Consider the following 27,568-nt stretch of genomic DNA (forward strand, 5'->3'; position numbering starts at 1 on the left):
AGGTACATTTGATATGATATAAGGCTTTTAGAACTTATGATGAGGCAATGTGTTTCCTTCAGGAGTATTTCCCCTTTGTTTCCCAGCTAGATCATGCAATGTTTATATGTAAAGAAATGTTTTGTGATGAAAACATGGAAAGAAATCCCATCACTTTTCTAGCATTGTCATAAAATTTGTGCAACCAGGTTTGATAAGAATCAAAGCAAGTCTAACTTAAAACATTTTTAATTTTTTATATAGAAAGCATTGCTTTGCATGAACTATTCTGCTGTTAAACAGAGATGTTCTCCCAGGTATACTCGTTAGTAATTCTTCAGGCAACTGTTATTATTTCCAGAACATTGCGTTTTTAAATTAAATGACTTTAAGAGTATCTAATGGTAACAAATACAAGAACTTTTTTGTTTTACTTCATTTGGTGTGTGCTATTTTATTAGTTAATGATTAGTAATGTTTTCATTTTGTTTGTTTTTTCTACTATAGGCCATGTGCTATGGTTGTACCAGATTTTGAACTGATTTGTGAAATCATGTTGGTGGCTGAGGGCTTCATTGAAGCTAGATTGTTGGCCAGAAAATTCCTGACCCTCTACAGCTTATGTAGAGAACTTCTCTCAAAACAGGTAAATAAGGTTTATAACTTAATACCTCTGCAACAAATCATGTTTTCCCAGTGTATTAATGTAGAGGAAGACATTAAATTGTTTGTAACTGTGACTCAGATTGTAACAATCCTATATTTATCTTCCAGTAAATTAAATTAAAATCTGTTTTCTGAAAAATGTTCACAATCTATTCACCAGTGAACACATTTCATTTCCATCTCAGAACCAGGTGTACATGTTTGTTTAAACTTGCTGCAAAAATTGCATTATGTTGACTTCTGCCATATGCATTTCCTAGCTCAGGAAAGTTTTAGAAATGTATGTTTGAAGAATGAAGATTCCATGTCTGCCTGGATGTATTGCATGCTGTCGGATAAATGCCTCCATATATCATTGTTAATATCCACCATGACAGGTGTTGTTTAAGTCAGTAAGTGCCATGTCATCACTAGCTAATCTAATAGTAGTGCAGAAAGTGTGATTCCTCCATAATCATTGCTAAGGAGGGAAATGGGGTCATTTCCACAGCTTGAAATTACCCATAATGCCACTTGTCTCATAGTCCTTACATTATACCATCCTTTAAAAACTAACCAACATTAGAGTAAACATGTAGCAAAGGATTAATTTCCTAAAACAATTATAATAATATCAGCTTATCTCTAAAATAAAAATTATCACATTTTTAGCATTATTGTTTTTTTATTTTTTATTTTGTCAATTAATTCCATAAAGTATTAGATTTTCTATGTGAAGAAAAGTATTGTTTTATCATTGTTATTCGTTTAATTTATTTCTTATAAAAATTAACAGTTTAGCAATTAAAATAGAAACAGTTATATATTATATTCAAAGCTTTTGGTAAAGTATTGAATTACATTTTAGACATTTCAGAATTGTAGCAGTGCTACTGGTGGTGGTATTGTGAGGTTGTACCTTCTTACAAGGTTTCCACTTTATTTGGCTATCGTTATCTAGAGGGTGATCGCCCTTGGTATTGTTGCCTGGATCGAGTAAATATTAAAATAAGGTGTGAAACTTATAAATGGAATAAATAGAGATCTGAGCAGATATATGGAACAGAATGCCATTAGCTCCGTACATGGAATTCTTTAATTTTTTTTAATCAATCACGTAAACAACTGTGATAATACATTACATTAGGAAGATACACTTTTTTAAATAAATCTTTCACCGAATTTCAAACAAAAATATGTTTATATAAATAACTGATCTGTTTTAAATGACAGAATTAGTTCACCATATAATCGAGTGAACGATTGAAGTCATTGCCTTGTACAACTTCATAACCTGCTTATTCCAGTCCACTCCAACTTCACTGTGGTGGTTCCTCTAGATCCTTTCGCTTTTTCCCTTTTCCAACCTCCCTACTGTCTTGCCTCTTTTCGTCCCTCAAACTTTGTGTGGGTAGGTGGATATGTTATGTAAGTACATAGATACTTGGATATTTAGGTACGGGAATACGTCAGTGGATACTTCAGTGAATACGTCTATGGAGCTATTTCCTCTTGTGCTTTCAAGCTTTGTTCGCTTCTACTGCCAGAATTGTGTCAGCTGACTTTCCAGACATCCAGCCCCTTTGACAAATGTTTACGAGAGAATTTCTTCCAAATTCAATCTTGGAGTCTCTTATGTTTTCACTCTTGCAGGAATAATGGAGACTGACTAGATTTTTTTCTGATGAGGGCAGCTTAACCCCAAAAAATTTTGTGTGGGAACCATGCCCCTTATTTAGCGTAACCAATCAGGATTAAATATATTTACTGCCTTTTATAACTAGGTGCCAAAATTGCGATCAGCCTAACTTCTAGATTTCCAAACCTGATTCTGGAAAATTTCAGCTTCTGATATTTCCATATAAAATCAAAGTTAACTTTCCCTTTTCAGGTCATCTAACGGTTAAGTAAACGTAGGCTTAATTAAGAATCACTTCCTCTTGCATCACAGACATTAGAAATCATTTCATTATAGTGGTTTAACAAGTACCTGTCCCCATAAATCTAATTAATTGTTCTCTGGCCCAAATTAATATGTTCTTCATCCTGGTTGCAAATGCATCAACAATACTTCAGTTATTAAATTAATTTCTTGTGTTATAAGTTCTTGAAGGCATCTATTTTTAAAAATACACTGCCATTTGTATATAACCTCCAACTGTCTTAGGCATTGACATCCAGACTGATGACCCACCTAAAGGTTTTGGAAGTCATGTGAAATAATGGTGTGTTTGTTTGCATGATCATGATTGTAAGTGTGTAACTTTATGTTCATATAAACTGTATGATTTACAAAATAAATGTCACTTCTGTACACACAGTGCAATGCACATTCAGAAGAAAAAGTGTCACTCTACAGAAATATTTGAGTAAGTTGCTGTTCTTAACGATTATCTCAAGTATTAGGACTGACAAATAATGAAAGTCTGTAAATAGGTTGTGTGCTGTGCAGAAGTACTTAAGACTGAAAATGGAGCATCTTTTCTGGGCAGTTGTTTTAATTGAAGGTAAATCCTTATATGTAGATTTTTCTACCAAACTTAGAAAAAGACAAAAGAAGTAGAGTGGGACAGTATTTACAGCCTTGGTGTTTTATTTGTTTGTTTCTTTGTGTTGTATTGGATGACAAGTTTGTAGGTTTAAAATCTGCTACATGTGTAGCCTTTGCCAAGTTAATATTTTGTTTAGAAATGTACAATAAATTAGAATCTAATAGTTATAAAATACAGATTTTATGTATCTTAATGTATTATATGCCAAAAGTACTGACCTTATTTGAAAACTGGTCAAAAGAGCATTAGAAATTACCATTTGAGGGAAAAGTTATAGTACAAGTCACATAGCTCATGTACGTTGTCTAAGTAACATTTTGCAGCTACAGGTGTCGTTTCGGAGAATTTGATTACACTTACCTTTAAATGGCATTTATTCATTTAATTTTGTGCCTTGTTATATCAAATTTCAATTGAAGAATAATGTTTAAATTCCTCGAAAAATGATTCATGGCAAATTCAATGATACTTCAACATTTTTAGGCATGGTTAGGGAAATGGAGTGATCTCATTTAAACCATCACGTGCTATGACCTAACGGGCCTGCAGTAAGGAAAAAATTGTACTACAAACATAAACATAGATGCGACAATGTTATCATTATGGTATGCGATAGCTTTTATTTCAATTCGTACATAATACCTATTTTTCCCATACAGGTATGTGCTTTCATACATGTAAAAGACTAGAAAGATGGCTGTCAATTCAGATTTATTTTAGTTAAATTTTACATCATGCTAAATTTTCATTTTGAAGAAATGTCATTTCACATGTACATGCTAAGAATAAAACTTATTGTGTGTTACTCCTCTATCCCATTCACTGCTGAACATCCATACAGGAGATGATTGAAGATGCCCATGACTTGTTGTTCATGTGATTGTATACTTTATTCCCCCTGCACTAATAATAAGTTCAATCCAATATCGACTTTCTTGACCCTGTGTAATGCTGAACTGCTATTGTAAAAGTCTATAGCGATCGATAATTTTAGTCTGGAATTTTTGTTATGACAATTAATGTGTAGATCACTCAAAAATCATGATTGAATAAACTTTGTTATAAATATATTACAATTAAATTTTAAAAATAAAATTATGTTTTAAACTTATATCAGTGAATGCACTTACTTGACCTGTGTGACTTGTACAATAGGCAACAACAACCTGCAGTTTCTTTAAGTTACTGGTACTTTCAAAACAAAGATATGAAACTGTCCCTATTTCGGTACCATTTGATATTTATTATCAGTATTATTGGATCTGCTTTTTTTCCATTGAAATGCTATAATCATTTAAGTTTTTGTTTTCAGGATCACTATGATTGGGGTCTGCGTGCCATCAAGTCTGTATTGGTTGTGGCAGGTTCCCTGAAGAGAGGAGATCCCACCAGGCCTGAGGATCAGGTACAGCACAAAGAACTTAAAGTACAACCCTAGATCAATGTATCCGTTTGCCAAACATACATCAACTATTTGAAGGAGAAACACACCTTTTTGCCATAAGGCATGGTTTAAATGTCTTTAAAATGATGTCCAAAACTAACGAGGAGTTTGGATATTTCAAGCATTTAATTTAATATTAAATTGACTGTAAATTGTATGATGCAATTGTTTTCCAAGCTTGTTTGGTTATTTCAGATATTTAATTTAATTCTAAATTGACTGTAAATTATATAATGTAATAGCTTTCCAAGCTATTTTAGCATTTCAGACATTTGATTCTAAACTGACTGTAAATTTTATGATGTAATAGTTTTTCAAGCTAATTTTGGGCATTTAGATTTTTAATTTTATACTAAATGGACTGAAAATTGTATGATGTAATAGCTTTCAAATTCCAAGCTAGTTTGGGGATTCCGAATTTTATACTAAATTGACTGTAAATTGTATGATGTAATAGCTTTCTAAGCTAGTATGGGCATTTCAGACATTTGATTTAATAATAAATTTATTGTACATTATCAGGTTTTGATGAGAGCCTTGAGAGATTTCAATCTGCCGAAGATCGTAGCTGACGACATTCCTGTCTTTATGGGTTTGATTGGAGACTTGTTCCCTGCATTGGATGTTCCTAGAAAGAGAGATGCTGACTTTGAAAAGGATGTCAGACAGGCCACACTTGATCAGAAACTGCAGCCAGAAGAAAATTTTATCCTGAAGGTAAATCCCTTCACATCTATAAGTTGAACTGTAAGTTGAATTGCAAGACTTTTATCAGCACAATTGTAAAAACTTTGGCCAGCTTTATTTCTTAACTAAACTATTGAAAATTGAAGGTGCTCAAACCTGTTCCTTTGTTCTAAAGACTACTTTAGCAACTAGTCTGCAGAATACCATCAAAGTCTTGTTTATTTACAAAACCCTGTTTGCACTTCACAAAGTTTTTAAATTTTTATATGGTTTATGTAGTTTAAGCCATCAAAGATCATTACAGACTTTAACTAAGGCCTTTTTTGACCTAGCATTTGGATTATTATAACTTGCTTCTTACAGTGATTGTAAATATAAAGGTTGCAGTAAATGTAGGAGTTTTGTGTCAATAACTTTTTTTTTTGTCTATGTCAAAACTTGCTTTGCCAAATATTTTAATGGACAAATGAGATCCTAATGATTGATTTCTTGCCACAGGTTGTACAGTTGATGGAGTTGTTTGAAGTCCGTCATTCTGTTTTCTTACTGGGCAATGCTGGAACAGGGAAGAGCTGTGTATGGAGGACACTAAATAGAACCTACAAAAACCAAGGCAAAAAGCCAACAGCTGTGGATCTGGATCCTAAGGCTGTGACAAACAATGAACTATTTGGAATCATCAATCCAGCTACCAGAGAATGGAAGGATGGTAATGCATCTTAGAATATAATACTACCTCACTATGGTAAATTAAAACACAGGGAAGTTAGTTTATTCAAATTAAAATGCCTTGGTATTCTGATTACTCAAAGAGTTTATATGAAAACCATTCAGAATTCCAAATGTATCTCTGAGTGTCCACTCCACATTGAAAGTGCTTTGAAGTTCCCTGGCTCACAAGTATGTTTTACAGGAACAACCTTACTAATAACTAAAGCATTTCACTTTTTTTGGTAGCTTTCAGATGAGTATAAGTGTAAAACAACAATGGGAAAAATTAGAAATTATTACTGTTGATTTGATAAAAACATTGTGGGTGGTTGGAATGTATTTGTTCTGTGGTGGAGTGAGTGAAAAAGGATGTTGTGAAGAGAAACAGTTGATAAAAGACCTGTATTGGCTACTCAAGCTAGTTTATTGGCTATTAGTTAAGTTTCTATTGAAATTGCAGTTATGATTTATGTCAAATGTCACACTATTACTGGAAAAGCTTCCTTCATCATAACAGATGAATCTTTATGCTAAAACAGATGAAATGAGGACTTTGAATGAGAGCTAAACTTCTTGAAAGTCTGCCATTGTATTTGCAGGTTTGTTCTCTGTCATCATGAGAGACTTAGCCAATATGTCAGGTGATGGACCCAAATGGATTGTCTTGGATGGTGACATTGATCCCATGTGGATTGAATCCCTGAACACCGTAATGGATGACAACAAAGTACTTACACTGGCCAGTAATGAGAGAATCCCACTGACACCATCTATGAGACTTCTGTTTGAAATCAGTCACCTGAGAACTGCAACACCAGCAACAGTGTCTAGAGCTGGAATCCTCTATATCAATCCTGGAGATCTGGGATGGAATCCGTAAGAAATTTTTTCAGCTATGCAGAAAATAGACATATCAGGCTTGATTTGGAGTCATATTTGTTTTATTAAATTTTTAGGTTTGAAAATTTCTTAAGCCAATTTTAAGAAATTTTGCACTGAAGACAGTTCATCATGAAATATTAATGGCATTATATTTCAGCCCTGGTAGTGTGGCAGTTATATATTTCAGATAATATCACCAAGTTTCTATTTAATACATTCATGTGTAAATGTAGCTTATTATCAATGTTTTTTTTTCTTTGTTGTGTGTACAAGTTTATACTTGTACTCTGTATGTAAATATGCATATCATAAAGGATCACAAGGAGGATTAGGGTTCTTAGCAACTACATGTGTCACCATCTCTAAATAAAGTTATTGTTATTATTATCATTATTATTAACAGTACATATCAAGGCAAACAACATGGTGACTGTTTACGAGTAGCAGTCTCATTTATGTCGGAAAAATGGTTCATAATGATCATCATACCCATTAGCTAGAATAAAGTTCGTTAGGGCTTTGTTGGGATTAATAGGATGGCATTAGCTAGGATAAGGTTGGTTAGGGCTTTGTTTGGATTAATAGGATGGCATTAGTCAGTATAAAATTAGGGCTTTGTTTGGATTAATAGGATGGCATTAGCTAGTATAAGGTTGGTTAGGGCTTTGTTTGGGTTAATGGGATGGCATTAGTTAGAATAAAGTTGGTTAGGGCTTTCTTTGGGTTAATGGGATGGCATTAGCTAGAATAAAGTTGGTTAGGGCTTTGTTTGGATTAACGGGATAGCATTAGCTAGAATAAAGTTGGTTAGGGATTTGTTTGAATTAATGGGATGGCCTTAGCTAGAATAAAATTGCTTACCGCTTTTGTTTGGATATTTGGAGGTACCAAGTACAAAGGGCTGAATCTCACAGAACCTCAGAAGTAAATACACATTTGTTTAGTCCTATCTGGCAGACAAAAGCAAAAAGATCACTTGGCTTGGTAAGGATACTGGCAGTTCTGAGATTATGTTTTGTATTATATGTCACCAAAAGTATCACACCACTATAGTCTGACAAGAGTAAACCTAAAGTCTGATTTTACTGCTGTACCTGATAATATCACATTAAAATCTTGAAAATTTGTAGAAGTTGTAGAAGATTACAAAACAAAAATGCAGATCAAGTAAACCTTTGACAATTGTATTTGGTTTATCTTGATATTAGAAAATGTATACAGTAGCATCCTAGAAAGCCTACACTTGTATGGAAAGTTATGATAAAGCTTGTTTTCGTCACTGATAAGAGAATACATTAAAGCATTTCAAGCAATCACAAGTTATTCATTACTAAAGATATCTATTCAGGTCATATAGGTAAAGAAACATTCTAAAATATATAGCTGGCAAAACAATTTTTTTTCACTATGAGATAATCCTAAAACCCGTTATATCTATAAAAGGCAAAAGAACTTTTAAAAAATATTATGTTGAGGGGGAAAATATAATATTGTTTAATTTCTCTCTTAATAAAAAAGTCAATTGCAGTTGATAGTATGGGCATAACATTTAAATTGCATTTAGTTTTAGCTAGATCTTACTACATTGGCACAAAAATATAGACTGTTCTCAGTCATATCCTCAAATTCAAAGATTTATTAAATATAAAGGATTCGTTTAACATATAGAATATATAGTTGTCTTACAAATTTTATTCAGTTTTCTTCAAAGCAACACTGGATCAATTGATTTGGTCCTTTCTTTACAGTTATGTGCAGAGCTGGATTGATACTCGAGAGGTTCAGTCAGAGAAGGCCAATCTTTTGATTCTCTTTGACAAATATGTCCCACTGTGTCTGGACACCATGCGCCTGAGATTCAAGAAGATCACCCCAATTGCTGACATTGCTCATGTGCAGTTCCTGTGTTACCTGCTGGAGTGCCTGTTGACTCCAGAAAACACACCACCTGACTGCCCCAAGGAGCTGTATGAGCTCTATTTTGTTTTTGCCATTGTCTGGGCCTTTGGTGGGGTCACTTTCCAAGATCAGGTGAGATGCCAAATGATATGAAGAACATGTATATGTATGATCATGTCTGATTTTTTTTGGACATACTTTTCAGTCATTTAGCATTGGTCTTTTGTGTAATTTTGTTAACTGTTAACAGTACCTGTAGCATTGTTTCTAATTTTGTTTTAGTATTTTAGTTTGTATTTGTGCTTAATTTAGCTCCTAGTCCATTTTTAGTCATTTTTACATGGGTTTTCTCTTACTTGCCTCATAATTCTTCAATGGCCATAATTCTCTGCACGATATGCATTTTTTAACTATCTGTAATTTTCTTGCTCCATTTGGAATGTCTTAAATTCTAGTTATGTATGTATGTATGTATGTATGTATGTATGTATGTATGTATCTATTAAAAGAACATAATGTTATTTTAAAAAAACTTTTTTAATATGTATGTTATGTATCACTGTTATGTCCCATGCTTTATGTGTAATGTGATGTGTCTAAAATATCATATTGTTAAGTCTCTGCACTTTATGTGAAGTGTGATGTGTCTAAAATATTATGTTGTTATGTCTATATGCTTTATGTGTCATGTGATGTGTCTAAAATACTCCTATGGCTCAATTTGTATATCATTGATTCTTTGTTTGAACAATAGCTCTTCAGAACTAATGCTTATGTCAGATGTTATGTACAATTTGTTATGTCCTTTATCTGTTTGCCATACATTGGTTTGTTTTCCACATGGGTTTTCAGTCCTCCTTATGAAGTTCAAGTTATGATTGAACATGATCTTATTTAATATTAGCAAACAAACATAAGCATATGCTAGCTTCTATTCCATGTGAAACATCCAAATTACCAATATTATATGTGTATTTGTCATTCTGCACAAAGGATAATGGTTGTTACTTTTATCATTCCTGTTTTTCTTGTTTTTATTTATGTTATCAGACTCCTACCAGTCCTGTATGAATTTTGCAGTTGGAACATTCTTGCGAATGAATAGAATTTATCATTTACTTCAATGTGCATTTAGAAAATATATTATAAGAAAACAAGAGCAAGAAAAAGTTTCTCTTTTGTATTTTTACACTTTTGAATGACCTTCCAAAATTTGATAAACGAAAAGTTCACACTTCAGTTACATTGTCTTTGAATTCTTGTAATTTGTTTGATGTCATGAAAAGTAGAATCATTTGATAAACCCATTTGATATGTACACCTTATTTAATAAATCCATATGATGTGTATACTTTTCAGCTGGTGGATTACAGAGTTGAGTTCACAAAGTGGTGGACAACTGAATTCAAGGTCATCAAGTTCCCAGCTCAAGGCACTGTCTTTGACTATTTCATTGACCCAGAATCCCGCAAGTTTGAACCCTGGACAAAAAAAGTGGATAAGTTTCAAATGGACCCAGATATTCCATTGCAGGTCTGTGCATAACAGGCTAACATGCCTTTGTCAATTATAATTACTATTCCATTAAGACAATTCCTCTTTTTCTAACCTCTGCATAATAATAATAATAATAATAATAATAAAGACTTTATTTAATGATTGTAACTCAGTCTTACAATAGAACTAATCCACCTTGAAACTTTTTAAGATATATTTACAGATTCATAGTGTTGGTATTTGACACATACATGCACACACACACACACACACACATTTGTGTCCATAACACATCAGTATATAACCAGTAAACAGCTGATATTATTGCACAGGATACCACAAGTAATCTGCTTCTTCATTCTGTTATACATACTAACAGCCAATACATCTGTGCATATAATAAAAAGAACATTTACTTTTTCCCAGTGAATAACATATATGTTTCATTTTATGGGTGAAAAATTTGTGTATTTTTATTCCTGTCTGCCACTCATGAAAATACTGAGCTTTCAGCCACGTGATCAAACATACATGTTATTCACTCAGTGCAAGTAAATATCTTTCATGTAAGAAAATTTCTTTTACATTGGATAAAAGTCATGCCATACGGATCATTCACTGCCCGTTGTGATTGAAAAATCATGATCATTATTTCACTTCTTGTCACACAGGCTACCCTGGTACACACAACTGAAACCACGCGTATCAAATGGTTCATTGATATGCTGCTGGCCAGTAAACGTCCTGTGATGTTGGTGGGCAATGCTGGAACAGGAAAGACAGTATTAATGCAGGACAAATTAAAGAGCCTGTCAGAGGACTTCATGGTAACCAATGTCCCCTTTAACTTCTACACCACATCCCAGATGTTACAGAATGTACTGGAGAAACCTCTGGAGAAGAAAGCAGGCCGTAACTTTGGTCCACCAGGAACTCGGCGGCTTATCTACTTTGTGGATGACATGAACATGCCAGAGGTTGTTAGAAGTTTTATAATTGTTTTCCTTTAGTTCTTGAAACTTCATGATCTTATATGCTTTCAGTCTTGTGTGTGTGTGTGTGTGTGTGTGCTCTGTTATCTAATCTCCTAAACATCAATGTGAACAGGGAATGTATTTGATGGTCAGAGTTTGTTTTTGTAGTAAATTATGTTTCTCCAAAAATACTTACCCATATTACCTTTAAATCCTTCCATACCTCCCCACATGGCTTAAAGTGGTAAACATCTGGTTGTTCTAGAAAAAGGGAGGCAATGATTAATAGTTATTTCCTTGCATTAATGTAATCAGGGAAACATAATTTACTGAAATATTCACTTTTACAGATCTGTAACCACAAATTGATGATTTCATTGAAATAGGAAAAAGCTGCAGAGTTTTTTCCATCCATTACACACGATCTACCTCTTACAAAAATTTCAGTATTGTTAATGAGCATGGCAGGAATTGTATTTAAAAATCTTGATTGAAGAGTAATTTTGAAAATTTTAATCAGACAGGTGACAAGTTGTCTTTCAAGTACTTTGACTTGTGTGCAGATTTTTGTTTTACAGTTCCTTTTTCATCATCCAAAAATGTTGGATTTGTGTGTGAACTTGCTTTGCATAATGTAAAATGTCATTAAATCTATATGTATCTGTTAGTTTGAACCCAAGTAAATCTCTTTTGTGATCAAAGGGAATTCCATGAAAATATGTTAGTCATCAGTAATTTCTGTTTGACTTTATATTCAACAATGGATTCTTTTTTAGTAAAAATGTCAGTAGATGATAGGAAAACATTTTCTGTGTGCCTAAATTGTTTACATATAATAAAATGTTTTGAAGGAATTTTGTAAACATTTTATACTTTTCAGTTTGTTTTTGAAGGAAAATGTGTTTTATATCTCCATTTATTCCCGATTTTGCAATTTTGAGATTTTCATTTATAGCTAAGTATACTTGTGTTACTTTTATAAAGACAAGCTTGCTTTTTTTCATCATGTGTTAAATGATAAGCTCACAAAATATGCATTTAATATGTATTATAGGGTTTGTATATCTGCCTGACTGAGATAGCTTAATTTCTGTATATGTTACTTTCTTTAATGGATTCACAACCACTTTATTTCAGGTTGACAAATACTTCACAGTACAGCCACACACTCTGATCCGACAACACATTGACCATCGTCATTGGTATGATCGGTCCAAACTGACCCTCAAGGACATCCACAACACACAGTATGTTGCCTGCATGAACCCCACTTCTGGCAGCTTCACCATTGATTCTCGTCTGCAGGTAAATCAGCTGCTTCCATGTTGAGTATGAAATATGATTTCCTTCTGTAAATGTCATGATTTCATTGTTTTAGATTTTAGACTTTAGTCAAATGCCCAGCATTTATCAGTGCAAGTCCAGAAAGGCAGGATTAGTGGATAAATCAGGCTATTCCAGAAATAAACGGAGGTGGGGAAACTGAAAGGTTCTATCTATGTACTCCCCAACAAATTTTGATTTAGATTTGGTAGAAGAAAATAAAACTCAAACAACAAATCACTCGCACAAAATTAATTAATGAGCCTGCCTGCAATACCAACACATATGCTAATAACCTGTTGCCATATACGTCGTATCAGTCAATGTGTGCCAATACCATGGATGGTGATAGAAATCCCCAAGTAGTCATCAAATGTTTCATTGAAAATACTGACAAGCAAATATCAAGAGTGCAAGAAAGTGACTAAACTTAGGAATTGTCTTTTCAACATTCAGCTTCTATTCAACTTTGGTAAGTACATGTTATTAGTATTTTCTTTTATATTCTCCTATATCTAAAGTTGTTCTTCTCAAGTGAAGAAAATTTAAGTTTATTGCCAAATTATACATTTCTGAATTTTCCTTTGTTGACAGATTTAATTTTTTACATCATTTGTACAACCTAGAAATATGTTACACTAGCAAATAGTCAGCTGCCTTAAGGCAAAAATATATAGACAGCAGTACAAGCCCCATACCTGTAAATAATCCAGTATGTTGTTCCTTTGTCAAATACATTACCTGATTATGATGCATTAGGTGCAGTTGAAATAAGTGAGGTACATCATATCACTCAACCTGAGCCACCTGCGGTTTGCATGGTTCTTCACAATGGCAGCTTCTTTTGTTTCCTAGGACAGGCATCAGATCATGGGGAACCAATCATATGAACTTTTACTGGGATCCTTCATCTAAGCCACATCAACAATACCCTGTCAGGGTTCTGAAGTGGTACCTAAATCATGTCAATGCTATCAGCAGAGGAAAGTCTTCATTGTTCTTATCTCATATGGGTAGAAACAATCATTTTGCCTAGACACATTCATCTTGGATAGATCAGGCTGTTCCTCCACCATATGGGGAACTAAAATCAGATGAGTTTCTTACATATTTCAGTTCATGAGACTGAGGCAATTGCCCAAGCATAGCATTCTTGTGAACCTGCTACCTAACTCCTTAATCCAAGCAATGGAATTTGTTCTGGCTTCTACTTTGGAGACCTCTCATACCTCCGTTCAGCTTAGTGGGGTCAATAAAGGCAGTGCAAAAATCTTTCCTACATTTCAGCAGCTTCATAATTATGCAGGTCATACTTCTTCTGTATCACAAGACCTACATTATTGATGCCACAAGACCTACATTATTGATGCCACAAGACCTACATTATTGATGCCACAAGACCTACATTATTGATATCACAAGACCTACATTATTGATGCCATGTGCTTGACTATTTTCTTCATAATGAAGCTGCATCATATTTTCTATGAGTTGGGGCCAACTCTAGGGTTGGGGGATGCTACTGCCTCCTCCATTTACATATTTTACTAATGTATAGGGTAACATATTTGAAGAATAAACTAGGTTATGGAAGGTAAAAGATCCTTTGATAATACTGATTTGATAATACTATGGGTACATCCTCCAGAACCCAAGCTCCCTGTAGAGCATGCACTTCCACTCAAGTGGTAACTTACTATAAGGTTTTTGGCATCACTTTCTATATTAAAAGTGAAATGACCATTGTTGTCTCTCTATTATTTATCATGCAGACAACCCTTTAGCACCATTGTTGCTGTACCAAGTCAAGACAGTTATAATGTGTCATTTGAAAATGGATTGCTAACCAGTACTATCCCAGATAACTGAAGACATCACACACTGAAAGTCTGTTTGAGCATTCGGGTTTCATGTTCTGACACCTACGTGGAAAGTGTTATAATATTTCAAATTCAAATGGTCATTCAGCATACTTTTTTCATTAAAATGCATTAACATCCTGTAGTCATTTTTTAGTAGGGAGAGTTATCTACTATGTTGATAGGTCAGTTATTAATGAAATAGCCTATTACATATTTTCGTTCTCACTCAAGAAATATAAATTGCATGAAGCTTTAAATAGTCATATGTGCACCATGCTAGGGATTTTATCCTGTGCTTCCTTTGCTTTCAGAGACATTTTTGTGTTTTGGCTGTCAACTTCCCCACCCAAGAGGCCCTAGTCACCATCTATTCCAGCATCCTAGGACAGCATCTGAGCATGAATAGTTTCATCTCAAATGTGCAGAAATATGCCTTGACTCTTGTCAATGGTGCCCTTGCACTGCATGCCAAAATCGCAAGCACATTTTTGCCAACAGCCATTAAATTCCACTACGTCTTCAATTTGAGAGATCTGTCAAACATATTCCAGGTACATGAATCTTTGTAGAACTTTAACAGTGAACTGTTTATATTTTTATGTTGTATATGTTTCTATAACTATCCATTATAATGTACAAACCTAAATATTGATGGCTAAATTTCTTGTTTCTGAACAAACCTATAAACACTGAAGAAATAAAATTAATATTAAATTTTGGTACCTCACATGTTTTTTTCTTTAATACTCTTTTTATCCATAGTGTTTGATGAAGGGCTTTTCCAACAGAACATATATGACCAAGGGGAAACACACTAAACTTTGTCACCTATGGATGCCATTTGGAATTTTGAATAACTTTTTTTAAATTAAAAGTCAAATTATCCAAGTACCCAAAAAAATATTTGGTGTTTTCTTTTCTTGTCTTCTCTGGGCATCTTGCAGATTTAAATGGACAGAGTGGTGTCAAACAGCATATCAACACATGACATGGTATATCCTCCAAAAGCAATTGTAGTTATATGTCTTGCCCACAAGTAAACAGTAGTGGTTGATCTTCTGGGCAGGATTCTAACATGCATCACTGTGCCACCTTGGCTCTAAGTCTAACAAAATACTTTGGATTGTTTAAACGGCACTGTCTAAAGTATCTTGTTTTATTTTTATTTTATTCTATAGAAGAGTCTATTCACAGATTGAGAACAAAATTTAGCATTATGTTTAACAAGTGTTTCCAATCTCCAGATAAATTTACTGCTCATGTCGCAAATGACCTTATTTTCCTGATTTTGTACTGTACAGGGAATGCTGTTTACAACATCGGAGTGTATCAAGACACCAGTTGATCTAGTCCGTCTGTGGATGCATGAGTCTCAGAGGGTCTACAAAGATAAGTTGATGGACAAGGATGACATGGAGACATACGACAAAGTAGCGGCTGAAATCATCAAGAAGTCATTTGAGGTTTTTATTGCTATTCACACACTTTTTCAATTGTAGAATTTATTTTCTGGAAAATGAATGTCTTTGTATGGGAAGTAGAAACAGTAGTGTATTTTATGCCAGACTTTTATGTGCATAGATCATCATCAGCTGCTGGAAAATTCTTTCTTGGATAAACATAACTACTGGATATGTTTGAACAAATGATATCATTTATTGTGGTAACAAACAATGTCAAAAGTTATTAAATTAACAACTCCAAAAATTAACTTGTTTATCTCTAAACTTTGAATATGGAGATGGCCAACCTATCTTCACAAAGGTTCCAAGAGATAGTGCGATAAACTGAAGTTGGATCAGAGTGACTTTAATATATATATATATATATATATATATATATATATATATATATATATATATATATATATATATATGATTAAGCAGATTAGGAATATATGACATTAATTTTTATTATTTTTATTAGGATTTAGATGAGAATGCATTACATCAGGCCCCTCTGATCTACTGCCACTTTGCACGTGGAATTGGCGATCCAAAATATTTCCCAACAGATAGCTGGGCATCACTGAACAAGATTCTTGTTGAAGCACTGGACAACTACAATGAACTGAATGCAGCAATGAACCTGGTACTTTTTGAGGATGCAATGATGCATATCTGCAGAATCAACAGAATCCTGGAATTTCCTCGTGGAAATGCTCTTCTTATTGGTGTTGGTGGCAGCGGGAAACAGAGCTTGTCTCGCCTTTCAGCTTCCATTAGTGGCTTAGAAGTCTTCCAAATTACACTCAGGAAAGGCTATGCCATTGGAGATTTGAAAACAGACCTGGCCAATCTATATATAAAGACTGGATTGAAAAATATTGGCATGATGTTTCTAATGACAGATGCCCAAGTTTCCGATGAGAAATTCCTTGTGTTGATCAATGATTTATTGGCTTCAGGAGAAATCCCTGACCTGTTCCCAGATGACGAGGTTGAAAACATCATCAGTGGAGTCAGGAACGAGGTCAAAGGACTTGGAATTGAGGACACGAGAGAAGCTTGCTGGTCTTTCTTCATTGACAAAGTCAGAAGACTCCTCAAGGTTTGTTGTTTAGTTATATTACATGGAATTTTGGACTGTAAAATTAATTTGGCATTTTTCAGTCTTAAATAATAGTCTATTTCTGTGTACCAGACATTACAGCTCGCTGTTATGTAGCAGGTCATATATTCTGTGTACCATACATTACAGATGACTGTTATGTAACAGGTCAGATATCAGTATTTTTTGTGTACCAGAAATTACAGCTGGCTGTTATGTAGTGGATTAGATATACATTTCTGTTTGACAATCATTACAGATGATTCTTTTGTAGCAGGTCAGATATCATTTTCTGTGTAGGGAAAATAAACTTTTGTCTGTGTAACAACAGTAGTTTTGCAAATAACATTTTACCCAACTTATTTCTTGTATGTTTTTTTGTTCTTGTTTCCAACCATTTCTTTCTCCTCCAGGTTGTGCTTTGCTTCTCTCCAGTTGGTTCAACATTGCGAGTAAGAAGCAGAAAGTTCCCAGCTGTTACCAGTTGCACCAGCATCGACTGGTTCCATGAATGGCCAGAGGAGGCTCTCAACTCTGTGTCTGCCAGATTCCTGGAGGATGTTGAATTGTTAACAGTATGTATTACTTATTGACACAATAGGCTGCTTTATGTCTAGATTTATTTGCTTTTATTCTTCCTTCCTTACATGGACACACAATTTGCTCTACCACACACCACATTGGCTAGAACAGTTCCATTAATCATGCAACTTAGTGGAATTATTTCTGGCTACTTATATTTACAAAAAAGACTTTGTCTAGAACAGTCCCATTAATCATGCAACATGCAACATAATGGAATTATTTCTGGCTACTTATATTTACAAAAAAGACTTTGTCTAGAACAGTCCCATTAATTTATGCAACATGCAACATAATGGAATTATTTCTGGCTACTTATATTTACAAAAAAGAATTTGTCTAGAACAGTCCCATCAATCATGCAACATGCAACATAATGGAATTATTTCTGGCTACTTATATTTCCAAAAAAGAATTTGTCTAGAACAGTCCCATCAATCATGCAACATGCAACATAATGGAATTATTTCTGGCTACTTATATTTACAAAAAAGAATTTTTCTAGAACAGTCCCATCAATCATGCAACATGCAGCATAATGGAATTATTTCTGGCTACTTATGTTTACAAAAAATAATTTGTCTAAAACAATGATATTCTTCATACAAACTCATGGAGCTTGTTCAAGGTATTTGTTTTCACAAAGTTGAGTTAGAATACAGCTATATCATTACTCATGCAATAGAGTGTAGCTAATGCAGACTATTTGTTGTCATAAAATAGACTTTACTGAGGCTAGAATAATCATATTACTTAAGTAACACATTGTAGATAATTCAGGTTTTTGATCTTCACAAATTAAAGTTCTCTTATGCTAGAACAATTGCATTACTCAATAAACAGAGTAGAGATAATTCAGGCTTTCTACCTTGCTAGAACAGTCTCATTACACAATAAACAGAGCTGAGATATTTCAAGTTTATATCACAAAATATGGTTCTCTTATGCTAGAAAAACCTCATTATTCACGCAGTAGAGACTACCTCTAGCTATATTTCTTCACAAAGTTCATAAAATAATTAAAATATATTTATAATTATTGTAGATACAAATTTTTAAATACTCAAGAGAGTTTCCATTGGTTGGCATGTCAGAAATGTGGCTGAAAGATTGGTGGTTTAAATCCTTCCATCTGATAAGTCTAGGCTAGCTACAGTCATGTTTTATTGGACAATACACTATACTTCATTTGCCTCAGCATTTCATAACCTGCTTGTGTTCTGTACCCTAAAACACCAGACCAAACATATCAATAGGAGTTATCTGCTTTTAATGAATTTCTCTACTCAGGATTTGATGTGCAAACATTTAATCCCTGCATTCCAGCTAAACCTTGATAGGGAATTTAACAGATTTGTACCATTTTGTGTTAAAATTGATTAAGCTGTGGCCCCAGTTTGAATATGGAGCATATGTTTTGTCTTTTAGACTTTATTGGTTGGGGCTTCAGTGTCATCTTGCTATGTTTTATAGTATGTTTGTATTATATGTGTATATGATACCTCATTTCAGCCCGAGTTGAGGGGATCTATCTCCCTATTCATGGCCAATGTTCACAAGTCTGTGAATGAGATGAGCGCCAGTTACCTTCAAAATGAGAGACGATACAACTACACAACCCCTAAGTCCTTCCTTGAGCAGATCTCTCTGTACCAAAACTTGCTTGGCAAGAAAAATACAGAGCTGCAGGCAAAGATAGTGCGTCTTGAGAATGGATTGGAAAAATTGAAGAGTACTGCTTCACAGGTATAAAAATATCATCTGATTTGTAATATAGGAAAAGGTATGTGAAAGAATTTACATTTATATACTGATATATAAATTCAGTCAAGAAAAGAAATGAATGACAAAACTGTCAAAGTCAGCAGTCACATCTTTCACCAAACTGTGGCTTTAAAAGCACTTGACAAAAGGGTTGTCATCATATAGTAAATGCATCAGATCAGACACAAGAGGTTCTTTGTTTTATTTTATTTTTTATATAGTGAGAATCTTCCCCATTACATTTAATGCCTTGATTACATTTAATTCCTGTTGTGGAGGAGACAAACTTGACCAAAACCTAGTTTTAGCATATTTGCAATGAATCTTTTATCTTGCATTACTATGCATTTACGTTTATTTGGAAGGATGTATCTTTCCAAAGTTTTGATGTAATTTTTATCATTGTATTTTGGAACTTAACTTTTAATTGGCACTGTATAGCTAGTATTGTGCCACAAAACCCTATGCATACATGCAAACAGATAGGCATGCATGCATGCATAGATGATAACGATAATAATAATGATAATAATAATAATAATAAATATAAACTTTATTATCTGATTTATATAAATATTTGTTTCTCACATTAGGCTCTCAGGGGCATACAATATTCAATACATGCAGACTATATTCCTTACAAAAATAAAGAACTTGTTGATTGTTCATTGTCACACAACTATTTAACTTGTATAATGTGCATACATGTACATCTTGTTTGTAACTGATTAAAGCATGTACATAAGAACAAAGAGAAACTGACAATATTTGGTGAAAGATAATATATGCTTAGGTTATTGAAACATCCCACATTGAACACAGCAAGATTGTCAGCTTGCCTTGATTAAACTGTAGATGACTCCATTCAGTAAAAGCTGTATATGCAAGCGACTTTTTCAATGCTGTAATTCTGGATTTGAGTAGCTATAATGCAAATCTTAAAGAGTACATTGAGATAGTTTGGAAGACGTATGATTCAGGTAAAATGAACGGCTTTATGAACCAGAATATGCCAGTCACATGAAATGTTTGTGTAAATGGAAGCCAGCTTAAAGATTTTAAACAGTTGATGTCATTAGATCAACATCTCATAATTCTCACTGCATGCTTTTGAAGTTTGATTATAGGATTAATGTTGCTTTGTACGTACCTCATATTATGCAATAGTTATAAACATGATCTATATGATGATTCTTCGTTGGTTTATCCTCAAGATAAACTTCTCGGAACTTGTGGCAAAATATATATGGGCTTTGGATTTTATTTATCCAATACCCTCCCCTTTCATCTTCAAGTTCCATCAGATTTGAAGAAAGACGAAATTATGCAGGTCATTACTTGACAGTTGGATGGTGGTGATCATTCAAAAAATAAATTCTCCTGGTTTTTATTCCTGGTTTTTTCTTGTGTCAAATGCCATTGGAAAACTGAGTAAATGACTTGTTCAATCAGATATAGAAGGAAATGGCTTGTTCAGTCAGACTTTTCATGAACAGGATGAATTTGTGATCAGTCAAGATCTAATCATATTTTCAAGTTCCTTTTCATCTGGCTTTATGCAAATTCTTTCTGATTGCCTTTGAAGTAATCATAAATCAGTTTTATACACTCCCCTTTGGTCTAAAAATAAACCCTTGGGCTTTTGCACTTATGAAGTATGTCATTACCCCATACTGATCAACAATGATGGTGGGCAATATGGACGACATCCTCAAAAAAATACATGATAAGTTCTTTTCCTTCTAGCCTGTTTGGGTTTTATAGTAAACTGGGAAAAGTCAGATCTCAAACTTTTACAGTACATTGTCCTTTTAAGGATTGAGCTGATTACCAGTTGCAACATGGTATACCTCTCTCATTTACAATTGTTATGGCTTATTGAGCTTGCAGAGTTGATTTCCAACAGGGAATGGATTTACTGGGAGAGTTTGTTAAGTTCCTTAACTTGATCTTGACCCAACACATCTGATTCTGCTGTCATCTGTTGATATGCCCTTTACAGATGATCCTGAGACTCTGTGGTGCCCCTTTTTTAGTCATCTGTTGATATGCCCTTTACATATGATCCCAAGGCTCTGTGGTGCCCCTTTTTCAGTCATCTGTTGATATGCCCTTTACAGATGATCCTGAGGTTCTGTGGTGCCCCTTTTTCAGTCATCTGTTGATATGCCCTTTACAGATGATCCTGAGGTTCTGTGATGCTCCTTTTTCAGTCATCTGTTGATATGCCCTTTACAGATGATCCTGAGCTTCTGTGGTGCCCCTTTTTCAGTCATCTGTTGATATGCCCTTTACAGATGATCCTGAGGTTCTGTGGTGCCCCTTTTTCAGTCATCGGTTGATATGCCCTTTACAGATGATCCAGAGTTTCTGTGGTGCCCCTTTTTCAGTCATCTGTTGATATGCCCTTTACAGATGATCCTGAGTTTCTGTGGTGCCCCTTTTTCAGCCATCTGTTGATATGCCCTTTACAGATGATCCTGAGCTTCTGTGGTGCCCCTTTTTCAGTCATCTGTTGATATGCCCTTTACAGATGATCCTGAGATTCTGTGGTGCCCCTTTTTCAGCCATCTCAGTCACAAAGTCAAGATCAAGACTGGACTGGATACCAGTTCTTATGGTTCAGGAGTCCATCTCATGCTTTGTCAAAGTCAGTGGCAAGTGGGGTTCTGAAGAATTGCCCCTTCATATCAACCTTCTGAAAATTAATCAATAATCAAGGCCTTTTATGTGTTAAAGGGTCGACTTTTGGGGAAAGTAATTCTGGTCAAGATGGACAATTTGATGGTGTTGGCTTACCTTGGGACCAAGTCACCTTATCTCTGCATTCTTGTTTGAGAGCTTCAATGCTGGTGTTCCTATCTAAATATATCCATACAAATTAGACAGGCTGAATGTCATGGCCCATTTTCTCTGTCAAGAACAGGCAAAGTCCTTCATACACAATGATCCCTTTCTTCAGTTGGGCTGTGAATGTATTGTGAATCAGATGGGATGATTCTGGGGCCTTGGCTTACCCATCCCATGGTACTAGTATTGAAAATAATACAGAAATTGAAGGGCCAGAACTGCAAACTGGTTCTGTTGGTGCCACTGCAGTGGGACAAATCCAGGGTCAAGGACCTACTTAGTCTAGCAATAGATGTGCCCAGGAAAATCCTTGTAAATCCAAATTTACTCAAACAGCCATGGTGACAGGTATTTCATTCCTATCTGGACCAGCTCCTCCCTCCTCCTTCAAGCCAAGCTGTCCTCAGGAGAACTCTGTTAACAAACAAATTCCAGACTTAAGATGTGGAGATAATCTCATGACCCTCCACTTTGAAGGTGTATGAGAGAAATGGATTACATTCAGAAACTTATGCAAAGTCAACAACATTGTTCATTTGAGCACCTCATTCTCATGGTTGCTGATTTCTTTCTCTGGCTATTTGAGGAGAAATAATTAGCCCCAGTTCCTATCAAAGGCTACTGCTCCATGATTTCCAACGCCTTCAGGCATCATAGCAGAGTGATATTGGAAATGATAAAGATCGATCTGACCTACTTGCTAATTTTGTCCAAAGTTGCTGTTTGCAAATGGAATCGTATGGGTTGGACAAAGATCAATTCAAATGGAATCGTATGGGTTGGACAAAGATCAGTTCAGATGAAATTGTATGGGTTGGACAAAGATCAATGCAAATAGAATCGTATGGGTTGGACAAAGATCAGTTCAAATGGAATCGTATGGGTTGGACAAAGATCAATTCAAATGGAATCGTATGGGTTGGACAAAGATCAATTCAAATGAGTTTGAGACTTTAGCCAAAACTTCACTGAAACTCCTATCATAAAAGACATTCTAGCTGAAAACCTTGGGTTTGGCATACAGGGTAAGAAAGTAAGATGCCGTTTCAATTGACCCAAACTATCTCCAGTTCAGATTGAATGGTTAATTGATCCTAATGCTGCCTAATCAACCAATTGCTTGAAGACATTCATAAGGTGTCCCACAACTTACGACTTAAAAAAAATGATATGTCCAAAAACATACAGTGTACAAAAAAATTACTTTAAAAATTAATATATGGTGCCCCAACAAACATGGTGTTCCAACATATTCTGTAAATACAGTATATTTTTCTGATGTTAATATGATTGGTAAGTACTTAAAGAAAAACATTTTTTTTAAACATTGCTTTCTCAATAGTTTTGAAAATGTTTGGTAAGACTATAAGGGTCTATAATTTTCTGGAATCTTTTTCACATTGTCATTATGGCATTGTGTCATTTAAGGTAGAAGACCATTTGTGAAATTTTGGTCTTAAGCTTATATTATGTGCTATTTATTTGTGTATTATGTTTTCACTTAGTTTTAACAGCTTAGGGCCAATAAAGTCAACCCTTATGCTGAATAAAATCATTATATTGACGAAATACACAATTTGAAGCTAGCGAAATCTGTATAAGATTGCTGTCCAGAAACTATTGTAAAATTTAGGAACCTGTTTTTATTAATAAAGTAATGCAGCTGTTAATCACATTGGCACAGAATGGAGAAAATCCATGCAAATTAATAGCTTTTTGCCTTGCAAAAATATATAATAAAAGGAAAATCTACATCTTGTGAGTAGATATATGGAAATATTTCACTCATGATAGTGTTTTTACTTCACTCTTGAAATATTTCCATATATATATACTCAGATGTGTACTCTAAGATATTGATATCCTCTATATATTTCCAATTATTTCTAGCTAAGATTGTATGTTGTCAAATTTATCTGTTTGATTGTACAAGGTAGATGAAAAGATTGGTATTAAAATCACACAGAATAACCAATTCCAGGTTTCCAGATATAGCTCTGACTTTTGGACAATTATACAAAGTAGGTTAGAACTGGCCTAATGTGGACAAATATAAATTGAAGCCAAACAATGCACAGATGAACATGTTCTAAATCTGGGTATCAGTTGTAATTTACATCATTTCTCGTATATATGTAAAGCCACTTAAGATTTGACCTTCTACCTCTGTGAAAGTTTCACACAATCCAAAAACTTATAAGTTGCACTCTTGATGTAGTATTACATTAATTTCATTGAATCTTGGAAGTAAGGGGGAAAATATTTCAGACCCCAGTTTATAAATCTCTTGACCGTGTACAATACTTTAAATATTTATTTGTGTAAAACTGTTGTTGTACTGAAGACTACCTTTAATATGGATCTGAACATAATGGATTCTTTATTGACATTATATTTATAATTGATCATAAATTATCGTGCTCTATGCTGCTGCTGCTGCACAGTCTTCATTATCATCACTATATTGCCAGGATGGTACTGATGTGTCATTATGCCATATATATGTAAACTGATGGTACTGATGTGTCATTATGCCATATATATGTAAACTGATGGTACTGATGTGTCATTATGCCATATATATGTAAACTGATGGTACTGATGTGTCATTATGCCATATATATGTAAACTGATGGTACTGATGTGTCTTTATGCCATATATATATGTAAACTGATTTTTACATCAGACAGCAGCTGACCTAAAGTACTGTTATTACTGGTGATTACAATCAAGATTGGTAACTAAGCTGTTACTGCTAAAAATGTCATGTCTGTTTGTTTAGGTTGATGACCTGAAGGCTAAACTAGCTGCCCAGGAAGTAGAGTTAGCCCAGAAAAATGAGGATGCCAACAAACTCATCCAAATTGTTGGAGCAGAAACAGAAAAGGTGTCTAAAGAAAAAGCAATAGCAGATGAAGAAGAAAAGAAAGTGTCAAAGATCAATGAGGAAGTATCCAAAAAGCAGAAAGATTGTGAGCAAGATTTGGCCAAGGCAGAACCAGCCCTGAAAGCCGCTGTGGAAGCTCTGAATACTCTTAATAAGGTAAGGTACAAGACAAAAACATTTATTTATAGCCAGCTTGCTCTCTAGCTTGCAGCTTTATTTAAAAAACATAAAGCACTCTATTTAAATTTTTGAACAACAGATATAGAACTTCTACATTTTGAAAGAGTTGCAAAAGGTTTTCTTTTAATTCCTGTCTCAGATTTAGATAAACAATAGAAATTGAATCTTCTAATGTGCATTAAATGGTTTTAATTCCAGAACAACTTGACAGAGTTGAAATCATTTGGTTCTCCTCCTCCTGCTGTAATCAATGTGTGTGCTGCTGTAATGTGCCTCCTGGCACCAGGTGGAAAGGTATCCAAAGACAGAAGTTGGAAAGCAGCAAAAGCAACTGTGATGAGCAAAGTAAGTGTCTTTGTAGATGTGGTTATTTTCACTTGCATTAAATTAAAGCAGCTGTGTTGAGCACAGTAAGTGACTTTGTAGTCAGGGTGATTTTCGCATGCATTAAGTTAAAGTAGCTGTGTTGAGCACAGTAAGTGACTTTATAGTCAGGGTGATTTTTGCATGCATTAAGTTAAATCAGCTGTGTTGAGTACAGTATGTGACTTTATAGTCAGGGTGATTTTTGCATGCATTAAGTTAAAGCAGCTGTGTTGAGCACAGTAAGTGACTTTGTAGTCAGAGTGATTTTTGCATGCATTAAGTTAAAGCAGCTGTGTTGAGCACAGTAAGTGATTTTATAGTCAGGGTGATTTTTGCATGCATTAAGTTAAAGCAGCTGTGTTGAGCACAGTAAGTGATTTTATAGTCAGGGTGATTTTTGCATACATTAAGTTAAAGTAGCTGTGTTGAGCACAGTAAGTGATTTTATAGTCAGGGTGATTTCTGCATACATTAAGTTAAAGCAGCTGTGTTGAGCACAGTAAGTGACTTTGTAGTCAGAGTGATTTTTGCATACATTAAGTTAAAGTAGCTGTGTTGAGCACAGTAAGTGATTTTATAGTCAGGGTGATTTTTGCATGCATTAAGTTAAAGTAGCTGTGTTGAGCACAGTAAGTGATTTTATAGTTAGGGTGATTTTTGCATGCATTAAGTTAAAGTAGCTGTGTTGAGCACAGTAAGTGATTTTATAGTCAGGGTGATTTTTGCATGCATTAAGTTAAAGTAGCTGTGTTGAGCACAGTAAGTGATTTTATAGTCAGAGTGATTTTCGCATGCATTAAGTTAAAGCAGCTGTGTTGAGCACAATAAGTGACTTTGTCGTCAGTGTGATTTTTGCATGATTTAAGATATGCCTACTCTCATACAAATATTTACTGCATGCTGATATTTCAGAAAATTTGAAAAGAAATAATTGATGTACCGTAAACCACATGCCATTGAGGATGACAGCATTCTATGCAACATAATTGATGGTATTAAATCAATCTAAGGCTAATTAGGACTGAGTATACTAGCTCCTTGGACACTTATAATAGTCAGAACAATGTGTTGTCAGAGTAGAATGATTCAGAAAAGAATGAAGATATAATTCATAAAGATAAAATCAATCCAGATTGATTTTGTGTTGTTGTAAAAATTCCTCTGGATGAAAACTGACTCTACTGTGTGATGAGAATTGTAGTATTATTATAAGTTTTCAACAACATACATCATATTACAAAATGTAGAACAAATAAAAAAAATATTTGTTTCATAGTTAATTAAAATTTGATACACACTATGATCTTACAAAGTGAAGTAAAGAAAATTCTATCATTAGACCAAACAGTCATGATCCTGAACATGCTGGGAATGATCATTCTGTAACCCATAACAACCTGTTGGGTATGGTCATTCTGTAACCCATAACAACCTGTTGGGTATGGTCACTGCTTTACCCACATAAAAATGCTAGGAATGATCATTCTGTAACCCATAACAACCTGTTGGGTATGGTCATTCTGTAACCCATAATGACCTGTTGGGTATGGTCACTGTTTTACCCACATAAAAATGCTGGGAATGATCATTCTGTAACCCATAACAACCTGTTGGGTATGGTCATTCTGTAACCCATAACAACCTATTGGGTATGGTCACTGTTTTACCCACATAAAAATGCTGGGAATGATCATTCTGTAACAAATAACAACCTGTTGGGTATGGTCATTCTGTAACCCATAACAACCTGTTGGGTATGGTCACTACCCACATACAAATTCTGGGAATGATCATTCTGTAAACCATAGCAAGTTGTTACACAATGACTGACTTGTAGAAAGTTCAATATAAAGTAGTATTTAAACCTAAACAGAAAATAAAATGTTGATCAGGTTCAGCCTCTTGGCTTTGTGTAGGACGACAGAGCAAAGAG

The 27,568-nt window shown here is 34.4% G+C and overlaps 1 protein-coding gene across 1 annotated transcript in view; it reads left to right on the forward strand.

Annotated features, from left to right (window-relative positions):
• Positions 1-27,568, forward strand: part of LOC149806255 (dynein beta chain, ciliary-like) — an 89,613-nt gene that overhangs the window by 40,545 nt on the left and 21,500 nt on the right. The window contains exons 25-40 of the mRNA XM_089951201.1: positions 487-625; positions 4,489-4,581; positions 5,143-5,337; positions 5,806-6,016; positions 6,618-6,894; positions 8,649-8,931; positions 10,159-10,332; positions 10,968-11,273; positions 12,408-12,575; positions 14,767-15,006; positions 15,757-15,918; positions 16,382-17,005; positions 17,419-17,580; positions 19,100-19,333; positions 24,985-25,245; positions 25,468-25,614. Of these exons, the coding sequence (XP_089807327.1) occupies positions 487-625; positions 4,489-4,581; positions 5,143-5,337; positions 5,806-6,016; positions 6,618-6,894; positions 8,649-8,931; positions 10,159-10,332; positions 10,968-11,273; positions 12,408-12,575; positions 14,767-15,006; positions 15,757-15,918; positions 16,382-17,005; positions 17,419-17,580; positions 19,100-19,333; positions 24,985-25,245; positions 25,468-25,614 (3,676 nt within the window). The remainder of the gene's footprint in view (positions 1-486; positions 626-4,488; positions 4,582-5,142; positions 5,338-5,805; positions 6,017-6,617; positions 6,895-8,648; positions 8,932-10,158; positions 10,333-10,967; positions 11,274-12,407; positions 12,576-14,766; positions 15,007-15,756; positions 15,919-16,381; positions 17,006-17,418; positions 17,581-19,099; positions 19,334-24,984; positions 25,246-25,467; positions 25,615-27,568) is intronic.

This window comes from Sinohyriopsis cumingii, chromosome 2, assembly GCF_028554795.1.
Source record: "Sinohyriopsis cumingii isolate HCF-2022 chromosome 2, ASM2855479v2, whole genome shotgun sequence".
In the NCBI taxonomy this organism is placed as follows: domain Eukaryota; kingdom Metazoa; phylum Mollusca; class Bivalvia; order Unionida; family Unionidae; genus Sinohyriopsis; species Sinohyriopsis cumingii.